The sequence below is a fragment of the Pongo abelii genome, chromosome 9 (assembly GCF_028885655.2).
Source record: "Pongo abelii isolate AG06213 chromosome 9, NHGRI_mPonAbe1-v2.0_pri, whole genome shotgun sequence".
In the NCBI taxonomy this organism is placed as follows: domain Eukaryota; kingdom Metazoa; phylum Chordata; class Mammalia; order Primates; family Hominidae; genus Pongo; species Pongo abelii.
This window is the reverse complement of record NC_071994.2, coordinates 60,437,628-60,458,667: the sequence shown is the minus strand read 5'-3', so window position 1 is coordinate 60,458,667 and position 21,040 is coordinate 60,437,628. Positions and strand designations below refer to the sequence as shown.

The window sequence follows — 21,040 nt, the reverse complement described above, 5'->3', positions numbered from 1 at the left end:
GGCTGAAAATCAAATTTTAAAAGAGATAATGGATGAGAATATTTCAAAACTGACAAAAGATGGCCCACCCACAGGTTTGAGAATCCCTACAAAACCTAAACAGGATAAAGACAAGGAAAACCACACCTAGGTGAGGGAAGGTGGTTCATCCTATAATCCCAGCGCTTTGGGAGGCTGAGAGGGGAGGACTGCTTGTAGCCAGGAGTTCAAGAGCAGCCTGGGCAACATGACAAGACTCCGTCTCTACAAAAAATAAAAAAAAATTAGCCAAGTGTAGTGGTGCATGCCTGTAGTCCCGCTACCCAGGAGACTGAGGCAGGAGGATCTCTTGAGCCCAGGAGTTCAAGGATGCAGTGAGCTATGATCATGCCACTACACTCTAGCTTGGTAACAAAATGAGACTCTGTCTCAAAAACAACAACAAAACAACACAACAAAGGAAAATCACATCTAGGCATATTATAGGAAAAATGCCATGAACCAAAGACAAGAAGAAAAATAAATGCAGAGAAAAAAGATGCATTATAATTAAGGGAACAAAAACAGGACAACTGACTTTTTTTTTTTTTTTTTTTTTTTTGAGACAGAGAGCCTTGCTCTGTCACCCAGGCTGGGCAGTGGCGTGATCATGGTTTACTGCAACCCTGACCTTCAAGCCTCAAGCAATCCTCCCACCTCAGCCCCCTGAGTACTTGGGACCATAGGCAAATGTCACTATGCCCGGTTACTTTTTTATATTTTTTTGTAGAGACAGGGTCTCACTTTATTGCCAAGGCTGGTTCGCACCCCTGAGCTCAAGTGATCCACCTGCCTCGGCTTCCCAAAGTGCTGGGATTACAGGTGCGAGCCACCATGCCAAGCCAGGACAACCGACTTCTGAACGGAAGCAAAGGAAGCCAGAAACTTCCTAGGTGACAAAGCCAGACCCCCATCTCTAAATAAATAAAATAAAAATAAAATGTAGTGATACCTTCAAAGCACTGAAAAAAAAAATAAAATAACCACCAATTCAGAATCCTATACCCAGTGAAAATATTCTTCAAGAATAAAAGCAAAGAAATTTGTGTTGGCCAACCCACACAGGACTTATGATCATTGAGAGAAGGGAAGCACACAAGGAGAGTCCTACATTCAACCCAGATTTCTTCCTTAGCCCACTTTCAAACCACTGCAAAGGAAACAAGTCCAAACTGAAGTGGCAACAATCTCAGTGGGCAGAAGAAACAGAGATCAGCATTGAGGGCTGTCAAGGTGACTGGGATTTGAAGGAAAGAGTACTGGAGACAAAGGAACTCTAGAGCCCCCCAAATCTGTACAAAGATACCCACTTGGGTCCTTGGCTGACTGCTAGGCATATGAACAGGGTGCAACTATAGGGTCTATCAAAGAACAGCTGCTTGGAGTCAAATCGCTGCTGAGCAGCTTCTTGGGCTCTCAGCTGCAGCTTTTGGGCTAGACAATCCACCTGAGAAGAAAAGTGGCATCAAATGCTGAGCTCAAATCCCCTACCTTTCTTCCTTTCCTCTGGATCTTGGCTCCACAAATTTTCACTCTGTTGATAGTAGGGCTTCAAATGCTTTCCAATGCTTCAAATATGTTTTTTAAAATCTTAGCCTGCTTTTCTCCTTGTTCTCAGTGGAAAAGTTGGTTCAAAGCATTCTTGTCACCATTGATAAAAGCAGAATGCTTTTTTTCTATAATACATTTTGAAGGCTGGGTATGGTGGCTTGCACCTGTAATCCCAGCTACTTGGGAGGCTGTGGCGAGTGGATCCCTTGAGCCCAGGAGTTCGAGGCTGTAGTGAACTATGATCATGCCACTGCACTGTAGCCTGGGTGACAGAGAGAGACCCCCACCTCTAAATAAATAAAAATAAAACATTTTGGAGAGAAAATTTTAAAAGCCTAAATAAATGAATGGATTAGGATTCCATGCTCAAGGATTAGAAGACTCAGTATTGTAGAGATGCAGTTTGCCCCAAAGTCATCTAAATGCAATGCAGCTCAGTTTTTTGAAATCCAATTGGAAGTGATGGGGGAGACTTAGCAAGCTGGCTCTGAAATTTATGAGGAAATGCAAAGACCAAAATCAACGAAGCATTTGTGAAGAATAAGAACAAGAGAGATAGAAGCCTTGCTCTCCTGGGTATCAAAACTTACTATGAAGCTCCAGTAATTAAAATATTGTGATATTGGCATTCTAGACAAATAGACAATGAAATACAAAAAAAAGAGCCCAGAAATAGATTTGCACACATATATATTTGATTTATGATAAGGTGGCATTCTACAGCAGTAGGAAGTAATAGATTTTTCAGTAAGCTGGATATCTATTTGGAAAAAAATGAAATCTGATACCCACTTCATACCTTACCTAAAAATCAATTCCAGGTAAACTGTAAATCTGTGAAAGACAAAACAATAAAGATCCTAGAACATCTCATAGCAGAACATTCTTATGACTTAAATACAGGACTTTTTTTTTTCTTTTTTTTTTTGAGGTGGAGTCTAGCTTTGTCACCCAGGCTGGAGAGCAGTGGTGCAATCTTGGCTCACTGCAACCTCCATCTCCCAGGTTCCAGTGATTCTCCTGCCTCAGCCTCCCCAATAGCTGGGATTACAGATGCCTACAACCACCTCTGGGTAATTTTTGTATTTTTAGTAGAGATGAGGTTTCACCATGTTGGTCAGGCTGGTCTCAAACTCCTGATCTCAGGTGATTTGCCTGCCTCAGCCTCCCAAAGTGCTGGGATTACAGGCATGCGCCACCACACCCAGCCAGTACAGGACTTTTTAAACAGAATACAAAACCCTACAAACTATAAAGGGAAAATTTATCAACTCTACTACCTTAAAATTAGTAATGTCTATTCATCAAGACACCATGAAGAGAGTGGAAAAGCAAGCCACAGAGGGGAGAAGATATTTACATACAATCCCTAAGAGGCTGTGGGGCAGATACTTCCCACGCTCCACCTCACATCCTCTCGGCCACATTTTCCTCTGCTATGGCTATCACTGCTGCAAGATGGCATCTTCACCCTTTGCCCCAGGGCTTCTCAGTGGCCCCAGTGTGCAGTTCATGTGGGAATCACTCACACGTGTATGATCTGGAAAAGTGAGGGGCTTAACACCCCATGGGGACCCCTTGGTCAAAAGGAGCCCTGAGCTAGAGGATAAGTGCTCCCTTCTTTCATTCTCAAGTGGATAATTTTGAGGTGCATTTTACATGGCCCCTTAGAAGGAAGGTCTCAGTGAGACTGAGTCCAAGTTTCCCACAACAGTGACCAGCTCTGGAGAAGCCACTCTTCGATTGGTTTCCTCTCATTTCCTTTCCACTGTGATTCCCTAGGACATTCCCAAATAAACGCTCTGCCTGCAAGCCCTGGCCTCAGGCTCTGTTTTCTGGCAGTAACCCCGGCTACCCTAGAAATCTAGAATCCCTACAAATCACTAAGAAAAAGATATGCAACTCAATAGAAAAATGGCAAGACATGACAGGCTTTACAAAAAAGGAAATCCAAGTGGTCAAGGAACATTTAAAAAGCTGCTTGACTCTGTTAATGGTCAGGAAGATGCTAGTTAAGCTTACTTTATACTCATCAAAATGGCTAAAATTTTAAAATAATGAAAACTTTTGGTGGGTATATTATCTACCACTGTGTGACAAATTACCTCAAAACTTGATGGCCTAAAACAACAAACATTTATTATCTCACCATTTCCATGTGTCAGGAATCAGGGCTTAGCTGAGTGTCTCTGGCTCAGGGTCTCCCACAAAGCTGTAATGGAGGTGTGAGCTAGGACTGCAGTCACCCAAGACTTGACTGGGGGGGATAACTCACTTGCAAGTTCGCTCAGGTGATTGCGGCAGGTCTCAGGTCCTCACTGGTTGCGGTCAGGTGTCCGTTCCTTGCTGGGTAGACCTCCTTCCACTAGCTCACTACAGGGCTTCCCTCGCAGTAAGCAGGTGAGGATGCAAGGGAGGGTGCCCAAGATAGAGGCCTTTTTGTAACCTCATCTTGAAAGTGACATCCATTACCTTCTGTCACATCCTATGCAGTAGAAGTGAGTTACTATCTCCAGCCCACACCTAAGAAGAGGAGATTACACAGGGTGTGAATACCAAGAGGTGAGGATCTTTGGGGCCATTTCAGAAGCTGGCTGCCACAATGAGGATGGACAACAACTCATATAGTGATGGTGGGAGCATAAATTAGTACCACTATGTTGGAAAACAGTTTGGCATTTTCTACCTAATGTGAAGATATGCTTATCCTCTGACATAGCACCTCTACACTTTGCATGCACACCAACAGACATGCACAGAAATGTTAATAGCAGCATTATTTATAATAGCAATATTACAGTACTGCTATTGTAATAGCAATAACATTATTGGTAAAAGCCCTAATGTCCTTCAACAATAAAACAGATCAATAATTGTTAGGTAAAACAGATCAATAATTGTTGGATATCCATGCAGTGGAATACTTTCGCATACAGCAGCAAAAATGGGTGAAACATAGTTACATGCGACACAAATGAATATAAAAGATGTTTAATGAAAACAAGTTGGACATAAAGGAATTTCTATTTGAGAAAATTATTCTATTTGTAGAAATTTCAGAAAACAAATCAAACTAAGCTACTGTATTCTGTGATGTCTGCTTAGACGGTAACACTGTAAAGAATAGCAAGTAAGTAGTTACCACAAAAGTCGGTGCAGTGCTTATCCCTTGCAGGAGTGGGAGGGCCTCCTGAGCAGGCACGGGCAGGACCAGGGCTGCCAGCACCCTGGCACACTTCTATTTCTCGACTGAAGAGTGGTTACGCAGGTGTTTGCCTTCTGATCACTCACTGAGCTGAACATTCTTTTGTGTGTACCTTCTATAGGTACGTTATATTTGCCATAAAGAAAGGTCTTGGCCGGGCACAGTGGCTCATGCCTGTAATGCCAGCACTTTGGAAGGCCGAGGCAGGCAGATCACCTGGGGTCAGGAGCTCAAGACCACGCTGGCCAACATGGTGAAACCCCATCTCTACTAAAAACACAAAAATTAGCTGGGCATGGTGGCGTGCACCTGTAATCCCAGCTACTCAGGAGGCTGAAGCAGGAAAATCGCTTGAACCTGGGAGGCAGAGATTACAGTGAGCCGAGATCATGCCACTGCCCACTCCAGCCTGGGTGACAGAGGGAGACTCCGTCTCCAAAAAAAAAAAAAAAAAGGAATGATCTCAGAAAACTACACACAAACTTACATCCTATTATCTAGTCACGCACAAAAGAAGGCCGAGGGCCTGGCAGAGGAAGCACTCGGCAACTGTCAGACTGTTTTCAGGGCTCCTTCAGGTGAGAAATCCAGGCACATTCATGTCTGCCTCACCCCTTCGCCATGCCAGGCCCTGGAAGGAAAAGAAAGCAGTAGAGTCCGTAAGCCTTGCCATTTCCAACATGGTTTGGTCTGGAGAGAGGCCTCTCCTTCTGGGAGAGGACCCAGTCTTCTCCCTCAGTCACGGTGGGAGGCAGGGAGTGTGAAGGGGGTGTTGGCTGAGCGGACCTGGGGTCGGGAGTCAGGGATAGGAAGCCCTTTGGAGCAGTCACTGGAGCTCAGCTCTTGGAGACAAACTGCCTGCTCCATGTGGCTTTAGTGAGAAGACAAAAAACCTTCTCTAAGTGCCCCTCCAACCCCCACCCCTAGAACTTCAATGAAAAGGTCAAGGGAATTTTCCTCTCCTTTAAATGGAATGAATCTTTCTTGGGCCCAAAAAGAATTATTCATCAGGTGTTCATGGCACTCCGCGTGCTTTTACAGGGCCCGGCCGTGCTCTGAGGCACAACAGACAACTTTTTTCCTGAAAGCTCAGTTTATAGGCCAACTTCAAAGCTCGGGTTCTCAGAGCAGGGCACGAGGCTCCAGTTTGAGGACTCACATCAAAGGGAGGCACACAGGTTGATCTGCTGTCGGGTGGACAGCCGCAGGGCTGCAGGGGCGGCCTCCGAGGACTTGGCTGTCCTCTGCACCTAGAGAGCTCGGGGTGGGGGTAGCCTGGCATGGCCCAGCCTTGCAAACTCCAACTTCAAAAGCCCCAGATCATCACTCTACCCATGGCAGGTGACTGTCTGAAATGGAAGGCAGAGGGTGGAGGGCAGAAGACAGGGGTCGGGGGATAGTAGATGCCCCCAAACCTGTTTATGCTGCCCAGTCCGGAAAGGAGACAGGGTTTAAATGTGGAAGAACCATGTGGAACCGTGCTGTCCCTAAGGGCAAAACCAGCCCGGTGAATGCTTCTTGAGAGCTCCCAAGCCAGGGACTGTGTGAGGACTACCTCCTTTAGTCCTCACAATGAACCCTGGAAGGTAGGTCCTATTATGTTCATGTTTCAGAAGAGGAAACTGAAGCTTACGAAGTCCAGTGGCTTGCATACCTCAGTAGAGCTGTTGTGAAAATTAAATGAGTTAGTCCACAGAAAATGCCAAGAACAGTTCTCAGCACCATGGGAAGGGTCAGAAACAATATACATATTGGTTATCATTTACCTGCATTTAAATTAGAGTCACAGAATTAATAAGGGTAGATTGGAATTCCACAGTCCCTGCTCTTATCTACTACTCAAGGGACTTAAGAGAGTGAGAGATGCTCTCTGGGGGCTACAGTATAAAACACATAACAGAGCTGAGCAGAGATAGGCAAAGTCATCCCAAAAAGAGAGAGGGCTCCCTGGCCGACAGGCCTCAACTTCATTCATTTATCCATTTGTTGAACAAATTATCTCAGCGCTCTCTTTGTGGCCGACATTGTTCTGGGCAGAAGGGATAATACAGTGAACAAGACAGTGTCCTTGCTTTCATGAAGCTTGTGTTCTTGTGAGGGAAGCAGTCAATAAACTAGCAAACAAATAAATAATTAAAGAACAAGAGTGTGATACATATTAAATGACTGTAACTTAAATGCTGGTAAATAACTAATACGTATATTTTTTCTGATGCTTCCCATAGGGGCAAGAACTGATCTTAGCGTTTTCTATGGACTAACTCATTTAATTCTCACAACAGTTCTACTGAGGTAGGTAAAAATATCCTTATTTTCCAAGTAAGGACATGGAGGCATGCAGAGGGGAAGTAACTTGCCCAAGTCACAGGGCTGGCAACCCGGATTTGATTCCAGGCAGCCTGGCTCAGTGTGTGTCACTTCTGCACTAGGCTGTCTCCCTCCCATGGTGTCAACCTGTGGATGAGGGGCTGGCCAGTCATAGCCACATAGAGAAGAGCCATCTGAAGGGCAGCGCCATCTTCCTCTGTTCCAAAGAGGAAGCCCCGGTCCAGGAACATGAGCATCAGGTCTGCAGGACATAGTCTCCTGTCGTGGAGATAGTACCTCAGGTTGGTATAGCTCAGTAACACCAGGACTCTCCAAGACCGCCCTGGTCCTGAGACTTCCATGTCTAAAGAAGACACACATCCCAACCCCAGGTGGGGCTGGGGGTGGTAGTAGTAGTGTCAGTGAATACCAGTAGCCAATCTGCCTGGCAGTTCGGTTCTCATCCAATTTTCTCCATCTGTCTCCCAAGCCTGGTCAGTGTGACTATAGCCCTGAGAGACAGCCCCACTCTTAGTGCTGACAAATCTGGTTTCTGAGTCCTAAAGCCTAAAGACCTGTGGCTAGGTCAAGTGTGCCTAAGTAACACCTCTCCAACGTGCCCCCAGGCCATGCTCGCTGTCAGATCGCAGCCACAGAGGGGTTTCCATTCATCACACAGTAGGCACTGACACAGGCACTTTCCCAAACCTAAGTTTCTCTTCAGGCTGTCTGTGACATCATCGATTTCACCAGAGATTATTCTTTTTCAAAGGACCCAGAATCCAACTCTATAGGACCATCATCCCTTTCTCCATCAAAATCTTCCCATAAGTCCCCAGGAAGCTCTTCTCTCTCTCTTTTTTTCCTCCAAGGTAACAGCAGCCAATGTAGTGGTTAAAAGCTCCCTGGAGTCAGAGGGATACAAGCTCAAGTTTCAACTCAGTTAATTCCTAGTCATGGGACCATTGTGCCTCAGTTTTCTCATCTATAATACGGGAATCATAATATCTAGAGTATGGGAAGTCTAGACTATACTATGGTAGAAAATAAACCCAAAAGTCCCAGGGGATGAATATATCAAAGTTTATTTCTCACCCATGCAAAATTAGGTGTGGATCTTGGGGCCTCTCCCAGGTAGTTCCCTTCCAAAGTGGAGAGTTAGGGTAAGTCAGTTTGCGTCTTGCGGTTCCACTCTCCGAAATATGTGGCTTCTAGGTGGCCACTGCAGGGCAAGAGAAAGCTAGAGACAGTGCACTGGTTCTTAAATGCTTCAGCCCAGATGTGACACATCTCATTCAACTTGTGGTCCACTGTCCAGAGCTGGACATGTGGCCTTGCTTGAGTCTAAAGTGGCAGCATGATGGGGAGGAACACATGGTTATCTGTTTGTAGTTACTGTATCTGCCACAGAGAGTAACACAAGGTGCTTGATACGTAAGCAGCACTAAAGGTAACCAGAATTATTACTATCCAAAATAACCACCTGAAAAATGATTCCGACTTGAGGTTAGTGGAGCTTCAGGTATGGGCTAGATTCATCAGTGGTGGGCAAGTTCCTGGGAGGTGGAAGAGGTGCTGGAGTGTAACAATTGTCACTCCCACACTCTCCACCCTCCCCACAACCCAGTGCCAAGCTCAGCAAGTCCATTATACGCTCACATGTGTTCAATCTATCAGAACCTTCCCTGGGTTTCTGCCTTGCCGCCCCAGGGCCAGCTCTCCTAGAATAGTGAGAAGTGGGGAAGTGGGAGGCAGAGGTAGACACCACAGCCCACCCGGTCCCTCCAACCTCACCTTCCCGAGCAGTCAGCGTCTGTGATAAGCTGGGCACTGAGCAAAAGAAAGCCTTGGAGAAGCCCACAGGCTGGCTACCAAAACAAGGTGTATGGGAGCAGATACTGCCTTGCAGAAGTTCTCTTGTTGGTAAGGGTCATGGAAACCATCGCATCTTGTGAGGCTTGTGCTCTAAGCAATTGCCAGTTTACAAGGAGACTATCACCTTTTGGTGAGCAAGTTTTCCTCTAAATTAGTTAATGCTTGAGACCTTAAATTATAAGCATGAGTGGCCATTATTGGGACCTGCTGATGCCCAGGGCACACTTTGGCCCAAGTAGTAAGTGAGACTAACATATCCCCAGTGGCGGAGCCAGCCTGTTCCAGGCTTCATGGCCAGTAGGCATCAAGTAGCTGCAAGTGGAAGAACTTAAACTTGAGAGGACAGTTGTGAGTTCACGTGAGGAAAGTCTGGGGGCTCCTGGGAATGACCAGCTGAGACAACAGCAGACGACTCCTGTGGTGAGCAGCAGGAGGCAGAGGCCATGAAATCTGAGTTACTACTGTCACTGGGACCTTATTTTGCCTAACAGCTAGTGTGGCCCCAAGAAACGCAGGTAACAGCAGAATGTCCTGAAAGTGACAGCCAAGAAAACGGATTTCAGAGCATACATGGAACACCTCCAGGGGCTCCCAGAACAAGGTAAGAGGACTCTGGGGGTGGGGGGGCTGATGTTCCCACAGTTGTGGGCAGAGAGGGACCCAGAGAACTACCGCTTTTCACTGTGATTCTGACCCTATTGTGCTCCTGACCCTATTGTGCTCCTGACCCTATTGTGCTCCTCCGGGCCACTGTCTTCGAAGCTGGAGATTTGGCAAAGACCCTGAAAGGACTTCGCTGGGATGTCCAAGCCCTGGGTTCTCTTGGTGCAGGACCTGACTTTCCAGCTCCTCCTAGGGATGATTCTGCCTCTGAACCCGAATTCTGGGTCTAGGAAGGAGGTGCTTTCCAGGCCCAAGAGGCCTCAAGGGGCAACAGAGACTCAGACAGGCATGAGCCAGGAGCTCAGTCAAAAGGAGCCGTGAACCCTCAGTGGCCCAAAGAGAGCCTCCTTCCGTGTGGGGAGAGTGAGACTTGGTGGACAGTTCCAGGGTCCTGGGCCAGGATGGCAAAAGGGACTGCTGCCATGGCCCACACAACCAGCAACACATCCAAATCAAAAGATATCAAATCAGTTAAGGATTGAGATGCAGCTCAGGGCTCAGTGGGAAAGCATCTGCAACTCATCAGTGAGGTCCACCCGGGGGCTGGAGGATGTAGGTGACTGCAGACAGTTACACCAGCTTCCTATCTGACTGTGAGCTCAGCCAAGGGACTCAGCCTCCCGCGTTCCTTCCCAGCTCTAGGGCCGAGTGTGAGCTCAGCCAAGGGACTCAGCCTCCCGCGTTCCTTCCCAGCTCTAGGGCCGAGTGTGAGAGAAAGTAAACAGCAAGGAGACCCTTACGCATGAGGACAAAACCCTCTTCCTTTGGAGGAGCCCTCAGCAAGTGCTTCCTGGCTTTCTCAGTTCAAGTCTTCAAGTTAAGCTGTGAAGCCTTTTCCCTGTCGCTAAGCAGTTGCCCTTGTGCTCAGAGAGGTCCCTTTTAGGGTCTGCATGAGCTGCTCCAGAGCACGGGGCTGAGCCTTTCTCCCCAAAACCCAGACCTTCCTGGGCTTGTCGACACCCTCCACTGCAGGTCCGCTCCCTTCCTCACCCTGCTCCAACCTCATCTGCATTTAACATCCCTTGTTGGGCTGTGACAGAGAATACTCAACAGACTCATATTAAAAATGCCCTTTAAAATTCAAAAGCTTTGAACTAAAGAAATACCTTGAGAAGTTTTCATGGAAAGTTCAGCTCCACTGGTTCAATTCACTACACTTAGATGCACCTTTTCAAATAATAGGGAAAAAATGTAACAGGGTCAGACCCAATCAATACGCTTGTTCAAACAGAATTGCAGGGACTGTGATGTGCGCACATTTTGTACTCTGCCTTTGTACCCCGCCACTCGCTCTGAAGAAAGGTTTCTTTGCTAGGAGAGCAATGAAAGTGGTAGCCTTTTGAGTGGAGGTGGCAAAGCCATGGCGTGTTTACTGGGCCTGGAGGGGCTCTGCCATTTTTCATGTCTTCCCCAGCCAGGTCTCTTTGTTCTTTTCATAACGGTGCACAACCCACATGGGCAAAGTCCCTTGCACACCCCAGCGTCTGATGCTGAGTCGGAAGCAGAGGGCTCCCAGCATTTGTCCGCCACATCTCAGAAATGTGATATGGGGATTATACAAATAATTTGATTCTTCTTTCCCACCCTTGGTAAGAACACAAAAGGACTTGCCAGGGAGTCCTCCGCTGTCCTTGTGGGAAATTCCCAAAGCCCAAGATGGGCTCCTGTCTGGCTGAGCCTGAGCCAGGGTCTGCTCCACCCCACCCCCATCCCTTCAGGTCCCTGGAATGAAACTGTGGGCAGAGAGATGGATGATTCCCTGGCCATGCCCTGCAACCTAAAATAACCAGGAAAATTCTAGAGAACCCAGCTGACCTGAAGGCAGCCCAGGGGTTAGAGAAAGAGGAAGGGGCTAGCTGCAGCTTACACTCCCACAGACACCAATGCAGGCAGGAAAGTGAATGATGGAGAAAACAAAACGCTTGTTTTCATCGTCTACACTAGTCTGGGCATGTCTACTTCATATGGACTCACAAATCCTACATACGATTGTAATAATCTGAACGACGTTCTGAACATGTTGAGAATCTTGGCAGTTCAGGAGGTTCAAGAAGGCATTAGGAAAAGATGTTATTCCTAACCCGTTTCATACTAGATCCTAAAATGTTCTTGTTCGTTCTTGCTAAAACTAGACATCCGGGGCTCAACCTGGACCTGCGTTAAAGTCAGAATTGAGGAATGGACACCAGCAAATGGATGCAGAAGTGTGCTCACATCCCCTTCGTCAACTGCAATCTCGTTTAAGGCCGTGGGGTCTCCTGGAAGGAAGGGAAGTTGGAATCACGGGGCCACATGGCATTCCCCGGAGTCCTCCCCACCCTGTAGTGTCACCGGCCGGCCAGCACCATCACAGATGGCCCCATCTTACCTCAGGTAATGAGAGTGCTCTCAAGGCCGGGCCACGTTGCCTGCCTACACAGGATGGAGCTGGAGTGTGCCTTTTCTGACCATGGTAGTCTCCGCTGACTCCGAGTAGAGGGCCTGTCACACACTCACTCACTCACTCTGTAGATTGAAATCTGGGCCTCAATTCCTATAGAACAGGCTACCCCTCCTCCCTGACGGCACACTCTAGAAAGAGCAGCAAGGTAGTGGGTTTCGCATTCCCTCTTACACAGGATTGCATGTGTGAGACAGAAAGTGAGACCAACAGTAAATAAATAAATAAATACATAAAAAATAAACCCACTGGCATGTTTTCACTGAGAAAATGTCTGCAGATGGCCACCCTGTGGGGTGGGTATTATCTCCTGTGTGGTTTCTTTTTTGGTTTGGGGGGCTTTGCACTCAGTTATGAAATCATTCTCACCACCACCACCACCCCCCTTCATCTGTTATGGTGACATCTCCAAGTAATGTTTAAAACCAAAGAGTACATTGTATTTTAAAATTAAAGAGTTCAGTAGCTAAAAAAGCAGCAGCACCCCCTGTTCGGAATGCCTTGGAATCTACTTTCCCCAGTTTACATAGTTGGAAAGTCACCATGAACCTCAGATGCTCTTCTTGGCAGTAGAGAAAAACTGCCGTAACAACAGCTCAGAAACATACACACCCCTCAATGGAACTGGCTTCTTGCCTTCTGTTTTGAGCATACATCACAAGTCAAAATGAATTAAATACAAATCCAGTTTGCAATGGTCCATCACTAAGCTGCCTCCCAGGAGCGAGCGGCAGCATGTGGGTTGGAAGGGGGCCCGCAGCATTCCCTGCGCTGTCTTGAATTGGACTGCAGTCTGTCTGACAAACCAGCCCCACAAGGGCGTCCACAGCCTGGCGGCTCCTTGACTGGGATGGGGTAGGGGGTTGCCTTGAGCAACTGTGGAAGCCTAGCCAGGGGCCCAGAAGCACAGGCCTCCTCACTCCAGGCCTCTACAGTCAATCAGATGTCAAGGAATCGTCACCAGAAGAAACTTTTCATAGGTAAACAGAAGCAGGGCCGAGAGCTGACAGTGGGGATTTTCCAAAGAAACGGAAACAAATGTACACAGGCCACTCACCAGAGACCATAGCCAGCAAGAAACAGGAAACGCATCAGGTAATATTTTAATCTGTACATCACATTGGTTTTGCAAACCATTACATTTTTAAATTTACTTTTTCTTGCAAAATATTCATTTCATTTTTTCCAAGAAAATCTTATAAAGGCAAAAATAAAATTTTATTTTGGCAAATGTCATGAAGTCGATACTGGCAGCATATGGAGTTAGTTAAAAATAGACGACAACTGCTAAATATATTCAAAATTCTATTTTTTTTTCTGAGCATAGTCAAAGAGAAATTTTCATTTAAAGTGTGGCTCCACCCAATGGAGGTTTTTGTTGTTGTTGTTTTTTCCATTTAAACATCATTGTTTATATGCAGAATAATATAAGAAAACAACTTAAATAAAGGGCCACAAACACTGCACCTGGCTTCGTAGCCCCCCTCCTCATGTGGGGCTGGAAGTCAAATCAAAGTCCTGCCATTATGGCCCTGCTGGCAGCAGGCCATGAAGGATGGTGCGGGCACACTGCTGCCCTCCTGCCACCAGACCTGAGTCCCAGGGAAGCCAATCCGGGGTTCTCCAAGGGCAGGCAGCAAAGGTTCCCATCATGGCCTGGTTGGAGGGAAGGGATTTCTAGGTAGATGTCACCCAGTGTGGAGTTTATTGCTATGATACAATGAAAGTTGCTTCCTCTCACCTTTTCTGTACTTCAATGCGTACTGTTAAAAATGAAAGCAGGCCCGGCGTGGCGGCTCACGCCTGTAATCCCAACACTTTGGGATGCCGAGGTGGATGGATCACCTGAGGTCAGGAGTTTGAGACCAGCCTGACCAACATGGAGAAACCCCGTCTCTACTAAAAATATAAAATTAGCCAGGCATGGTGGCACATGCCTGTAATCCCAGCTACTTGGGAGGCTGAGGCAGGAGAATCACTTGAACCCAGGAGGCAGAGGTTGCAGTGAACCAAGATCGTGCCATTGCACTCCAGCCTTGGCAACAAGAGTGAAACTCCGTCTCAAAAAAAAAAAAAGATAGCAAACTGCTTTTTTCTTTCTGACAACAGCCCTTTGCTGAGGGAAGCCTGGGGGCAGGTTGTGGGCCCCAGTCCTCTTGAACACACTGTTGCCCCTAAGCCAAACCCAAGGGGCAAGGCACAGACTTGGGCTCCACGTGCAATCCTGGTGGAGTTTCACACAGAGCTGGTCATCAGGTCAGGGACAGCTGATCTCTGCAGCCAAGGGCCCCTCTTCTCCCAGACAGCACGCCAACCAGCCTCTTGCTGGAGTCTACTGGGAACACCTCTTCAAATCTCACTTTCTCCTGAGGTCATTGGAAGTTGGACTAGCCTCGACTTGCCCCGCCCTTCCCGCCCCCTCAAAACCTGTCACCCAAAAGTACCTGAATCTGTATGTGCAGCTGCAAAGTCCTGCATCCTCAACCTTCCTGCCACTCAGCCCTTGAGGTGAACATCAGAAAATAGATTCCAATTCTAAAATACAGTGTATTTTACAGTGTGTATCAAAAGTGCCTTTGCCATTCATATGTAGAGAGGAGTCTGAGCTAAACTAGTGGGTGCATATTAGGGCCTGGCCTGTGGTGAATACCCGCAGTTGGTAAGCTGCTCCTTCCTCCAACCGGATTCCCTGCTCAGCTGGAAGGGGTTTCCTTGGGGGCAGAAAGGTCATCTCCTTGGAGGAAGCTGGTTCCACTGGGCCCCTGGCTCCAGGCTTCTCCTTTGCATGCTGGGTCACGGGTCAGTCACTGCCTGGGCTGGCAAAAAGCACAGGCGACAGTGAGAGGCTGGCATCCAGGGAGCAGGCACGTCTGCACACACATGACGGAATGGCAGATAGGCAGACAGGCAGAGCAGCAGAGCAGGGGGCTCCGGCAATGCGGCCGCTGCTGGGGAACCCTCAGCTTCTAGGACACATGGGGCTCTCACCCCACCCTCCCTGCACCCCTACTCCACTGCTAGACACACGCTGGCCCCTAAATTGGGTCCCCATCCTGACAGGGCAAAGACTCTAATAAGGGTGCAGTCTGGCCCTGCCCTTCATTCTTTCAATGTGGGTAGTGCTCTTGGCCTCTGTGGGCCTTGTTTTTCTAACCTAAAAAACATGGTGGTCATACTCACTTCTTAACAAGGATGCTGTGAGGGTAAGAAGAAATGCAGTACTCCAAAGAGTATAATAGGCCAATCTCACAGCCATGGGGGCACCAAAACCCAGGAGGAACAGAACCTCTCTCCTGCCTCTGTGTGACTGAGCGCTGTTACTGTGCTCGGATCTCTAGGAGAAAGCCACACCCTCAAATGTGGCCTTCACAATGGACGTGGCTAGAGCACTTCCCTATGGCTCCTCAACCACACCTCCTCGGGGCCTCTACTCCACACCTCCTTGGGGCCTGGCCCAAGGAGGCTGGCCTCTTCCTTTCATGCTCAGGCTGGCGGGGACCTGCTGACTCTGCTGTGAGGCAAGGGGAGCACCCAGGATGGACACCTGCCAAAAAATCATGCTTCGTTCCCTGCAGCACAAATACTGTCTCCCTCCTTTCACTTCTTTCTCCAAACATCCAGAGCTGCTCGGGGCGGCCCAGATGAACCCATGAGTGGTTGATGGGGAACAAAGGCTCTGAACTCACTTCGAAGGGGTTCAAACCCCAGCACTTACAAGTTGCAATCCCTTGTGCAAATCCCTCAAGGTCTCTGAGTTTTTGTTTTTTCATCTGTAAAACGGGGGGGAAATATCTTCACAGGGTTGTTGTGTGGATGGAAAGAGATGCTTAGCACAATGCCTGGCACATAGCAGGCATTCAACAATGTTAACCACAAGTATATGTAAAGGAAGGAGAGGGGAAAGCCCTGCAAAATGATAGTGGGATGGGATGTCAGGGAAAGGACTGCCCAGACTGGCAGTCCAACCTTCCCCTGTCCAGGTGAACCGATGGGCTCAAAAGCAACAGGCCCAGGCCAAGAACTCACTTGAGACTGGACCAGATGCCGGCCTCCTGTTCCAGGGCTCCCTACTCATCCCACACTGCCTCTCATCACTAGATGCCCACATGGGGAGGACTTGGTAGGGTTGGTGCCAGAGCTTTCTGCCTGGCTAAGGGCCAATTTCACGTTGCCCTGGGCTTCCCTTTCTCTCCCTCTTAAAGTTCCCAGTGACCAAAAGGGCAGTCCCAGTCTCTGCGCTGACACCAATTCTTTGTGACCTGGAGTGAGCCCCGGCCCCTCACTGGGCCTCAGTTTCCTCATCTGTAGAACTGGACTTTTCCCAGTCTTACAGTTCTTCAATTTCTTTGGCCAAAGCCCTAAAAGGCCAAGATGTAACTCTTACTTTCCAGTCCCCCAAGGCTGGCAGTGTGGTCTGCACTGGTTCTCGGGCATCAGGCTGCCCTACTGAGGAGAGCAGGGGATGGGGGGGCACAGTTCTGGTTCTAGAGATTTCATGGAGGCAGCGGGGTGGATTGCCTCAGTCCCTATTGTATTAGAGCCACTGAGGATTGAGTTCCTAAAAAGCATCACTTTCCCACCTGCCTACCAGTCAGAACAGTCCCCCCAGCGGCCGCTTTGCCAGTGAAAGGAGGCGTCAGCAGGTGGCACTGCAATCATCTCAGCACAGCAGGGAGGTGAGGGGCTCAGCGCTAGGGAGGTGCAGGGAGCAGGCAGAAGCACACCAGACAGGGGCTCTTACTTGGAAGGTGTTAGACAAAGGTGTAGTGGAGTCCGTTGGTAAAAGGGGGGTAATGTGGCACCGTCCTGGAAGACAGGGGGCCTTTAGGCGGGAGGAGGGCCAGCTGCTGTGCTAGATGGGGCACAGAGGAATTAAGCGGTGTGTTAGACTCCTCATCAGCTCCTGCAGCACCAGATGCCCCATTTGGCAGGCTGGGGTGGCATGGGCCCTGCTGCCCACCACGAAGGGCCTGGGCTTGAGGGTGAGGGACAGATCCATGGGGCCTGGTGGGGAACCAGATGGGTCAGGCTGCAGTTCCTGGATATGTTTCTGAGATGGAGAGAGGGATCAAGAGTGAGGAAAGGCTGCAGCAAAGATCATCCCTGAGTAGGGAGGGAGAAAGGCCCTGGGAACTGGCCGCAGCATGTTAGGGCTGGGAGCGCTCATCTGCTGGCAGTAAGGAGGCCGAGGATGGCAGACCCCCCCCAGGGTTAGAGCAAGCAAGGCGAGAGGAGGGCATGGTATGGTGGGGGAGCCGCCCCTGCTCGAACCCTCCCCAGGAGAAGCTCAAAAGCTGCTAAGATGAACCCCAGGGTCATGAGGAGGAGAGGTCTGGATGAGTCATCTCCTGCATCCCTAATCCCAGAACACCACACCGGCCACCTCTCAGCCCACTCAGCATGTGCTCAAAGGGACAGAGGACAGCAGAGATTTCAAGGACTCTGTGCAGGATTAGGCTGTGGGGGACAGAGAACAGGTTTTGACTAAGACTACGGCCCTTTCCCTTGTTGCCAGTCACTCTCATGGCCCTCTGGGGCCACAGCAAAGCTCTGATCTCCAGACGAGACTCCCCAGGCCCAGGCATCTGAGGACCCTGCCAGCCACATCCTTGGCTACTTCTAGACACTTTGGCCAGGGTTGGAGAATTGGTAGGGGCCATGATACCACTTCAGGCTCTATGGCTGTTACTTCCCCAGAAGAAGCACACCTGACCAGGAGCACCACCCAGACACACAGTGGCCTCTGCATTGGGGGAGAAATGGTACTGCGTGAATTGTGAAGGCACAAGGCACACACAGGCAGGTGAGCTGTGAGTGGAAGGAGGAGCCTGCGGTCTCCTTCCTGGCTGAGAGAAAGAGCAGCCCTTTTATACACAGACACACACACATACACACAGTCACACACACACAGACACACATACACAGACACACACATAGACACACATTGAGACACACGGACACACACACAGACACACATACACAGACACACACATAGACACACATTGAGACACACGGACACACACACACACGTTCTCATCCCATGGTGTTATTTTTTTCCAATTGGACTGCAAAGTCCCACTTTCCAAGTCCTCTACTTTCTGGCACAGTACACTGTGACGAGGTGAACACTGGCTTTAGTTTAGAGACCAAGGCAGGGGGCCAGGGAAGGCAGGAGGGGCCCCCTTCTGCCTTGCCCCAGCAAGAAATCCAAGCATCAACCACTTTCCTGCCCCCTTCTTCATGAGGTCAGAAACCTTAGCCCCTTGGCTCAGCACCTTGAAAAACCTGTTCTTAGCTCATAGTCTCAGAGGAAGTGGGGTAGCAGCACTGCTCCTCCGGGGACTTTTTCCCCAGACACTTCTGAGCTTCTGGGCCCCCTTGGTCTCCCCCACTGTGTGGCCTGCTCCACCTTCCCTTCCAAGTCCTGCTGTGCTCATGGGACAGGATGCCGAGTGGTCAGGGGAACACACCACTGACCCTTAACTACCATTCTTGACACCTGGTTTTCCACTGGCTCTGGAACAGGCCATGCTGGGCCCAAGCCCACAGGTGCAGTGGGGCAGGATCCAGGCCCTGGGGGCTGGGCCATGGCCTTACCTGCCACCTGCTTGCTACGCTGGGAGGCCTCGGAGGCCAGGGCATAGGAGATGTTGATGATGCGCTCCTGCTCCTGCAGCTGCAAGTCCAGGTCAGCCACACTGTTCCGGTCCTGGCCTGAGGTCGGCTGTAGGTTGCACATGCTGCAGGAGGGTCGGAAGCAGACCATGGGTCCTCCTGCCCTGGGCAGCAGCCTCAGGAGCGGAGGGTCTCCCTGGCCTAGAGGTTCTCAACATTTTGAGGGGGATCAGACAAAAACTGTGGTACTTTCTCCCTAGACAAAGGTACACGCTTTTCCCCAAACACCCAAACGGTCCCAGCTTTGTTCCTCCTCTGGGAAGGCCACAGACCTTAAGTTCACAGCTCTAGCTGGAGGCTCTTATTAAATTCAGACATGAGATGGCTAAGCCAGCTTTGAAAGGGAGGCTTACAAACAAGACTAAATTTCTGAAGCTATTGAGGCTTAGGGGACAGTAAAGTCACTTCAGAGGACCCCAGGCCAGCATCCAGGGGAGTGGGCAATGCCTCTGGTGCCCTAGGAACAAGACTGGCACCCTTGGCTCTGATCTGCTGGTCTGCATGAGGGTGCACAGGCCCGAACGCTGGCAGGCCATCATTGGAGCTGATCTCCAACTGGGTCCACTTCACGGCCATGCTTGGCTCCACTCTCCACACTTGCTAAGGTCACTTGGGACACAGAATAGGGGGTGAGAGCCCAGGACAAGAAGCCTCTACGAATGTTGCAGGCCTTTCCAGATGACCCAGGCAGGCTTCCTTGCTGATCTGCTGGCAATGTACCAGCCTGCCCCCTCCAATGAGTAGGGCTTACCTGAGACGAAGACCTGGCAAAACACGCACCCCAGCCAGCCTGGCCCAGGGCTCACATGGTAGAGACACCACCTGTGGTCAGGGTGACCTGCCAACACTTGAGCAAGCGAGGGCTGACCTTGACCGGGCGAGGATGTTGCGGATCTTCTCGGCTTTGCGGTACCGCGCCTGCAGCTCCTCAAGGCTGGGTGGCTCTTCGGGATCTAGCTCCACATAGCGCTCAGGGATTGACACCTTCTCTGGTTTGGACAGCTGGGGAGAGGCCAGGAGGTGGCAGAGGGAGAGGTTCAGATGTCTGGGTTTACGACTCGCTTTCCCCACCTCTGTCTCCTCCCACCGTGGGAAGCAAGCAGAGTCCACACAGGCTAAGTAACTTGTTAAGATCACAAAATTAGTCAGTTGTGGAATCCAGGTTTGAACCTGAGTCCGACTCCAAAGCTCATGTTCCTTCCACTCCACCAGCCAACCTCCTACAGGCTGGGGGAAGGGAAGGGCAAAATAACTAGACTACAAGCTCTCGGGATAAAAAATGATCATCCTTAATGCCACCGTCAAGGCCCTAAGTGATCTGAGCCCTGAAGACCTCTCCAGCCACTGATCAACCAGTCCCTCCAGTTCCTCCCCCCTCAACAGTGGGGCCTCTGTTCTGTCTGGGAAGCTCTTCCTTTTGTTCCCTTGACTCTCATCTTTTCACCCTCACTTTGAGAAGCCTTCTCTGATCCCTTCCACCACCTCACTTTCCATTCACCATTGTTTCCTTCTGTCTAATGCAGGGACTTAGTACTTAGTAGCCCTCCAACTAATTCTCCCTGAACGGATGGATAATGGATAAATGGATGATTGACAGGTGGGTGAATGAAAGGATGTGATGGTGCTTTCTGTCCCTAAAAAAGCTCTTCTGATCTAGACAGGAGGCAGCTATGCTGAATCTACTGCTGGCCAGAGGAAAATGGCCCCAAATTCCACCTCACCAGCATCTCCCGTGGACCTAGTGGCAAACTCGGCTTGGTGAAACCTTGCTTGGACTAAGAACACTAAAGGAAGCTTTTGCATGCTCCAGGAACTTTTTCCTCCCTGAATTACAAAAGCACACTAAAATGGGGTGGGTTGAAGCTCCTAAAAACAAGCTTAATCCAATCCCAGTGCAAATCTGGTCATGGATTTAAACCCACACGCAGCCCTTTCAGTCTGTTGGAGATGGCAAGAAATAAGCTCTTCTCTGTTACTCCAATGAGGACAGATTTAGAGGAAGGAAGCAGGTTACATTGTAGCAGGAGGAATTTAGGTTAGAGATAAGGAAGAACTTTTCCCCTGGGCTGGCAGGCAATCAGGACACTACAGAACACACTTCCCCTGCCAAGGCAGCATGTTGGGGCTTCTTTTGTGAATCTGAGAACGCACAGACCTTTGGCTGTTTCAGATGGCAAAGGAACAAGGTCCTGGGGCAGGGGACCAGCCTTGTTAACTCCTAGAGCCCCAGCAGACCCCAAAACTCAACAACTGTACAGGCATCTATCTTATCCACACACTGTTCCTTTGTTCCCAAAGACCACAGG

General features: G+C 49.3%; 1 protein-coding gene across 6 annotated transcripts in view; it reads right to left on the bottom strand.

Annotated features, from left to right (window-relative positions):
* Positions 1 to 2,413: 2,413 nt before the first annotated feature.
* The window catches only part of PLEKHA7 (pleckstrin homology domain containing A7), a 245,187-nt gene continuing 226,560 nt past the window's right edge, over positions 2,414 to 21,040 (bottom strand). For 2 of the 6 annotated variants that reach the window (XM_054525915.2, XM_054525917.2), the window contains 4 exons: positions 19,603 to 19,736; positions 18,657 to 18,799; positions 5,262 to 14,875; positions 2,418 to 4,092 (listed from right to left, as the gene is read on the bottom strand). In XM_054525915.2, coding sequence (XP_054381890.1) covers positions 14,853 to 14,875; positions 18,657 to 18,799; positions 19,603 to 19,736 — 300 coding nt within the window. In that variant the 3' untranslated portion in view covers positions 2,418 to 4,092; positions 5,262 to 14,852. Of the gene's footprint in view, positions 14,876 to 18,656; positions 18,800 to 19,485; positions 19,737 to 21,040 lie in introns of those variants that run through there. The other 4 variants (XM_054525921.2, XM_024255003.3, XM_054525914.2 and 1 more) reach the window with 4 other exon arrangements.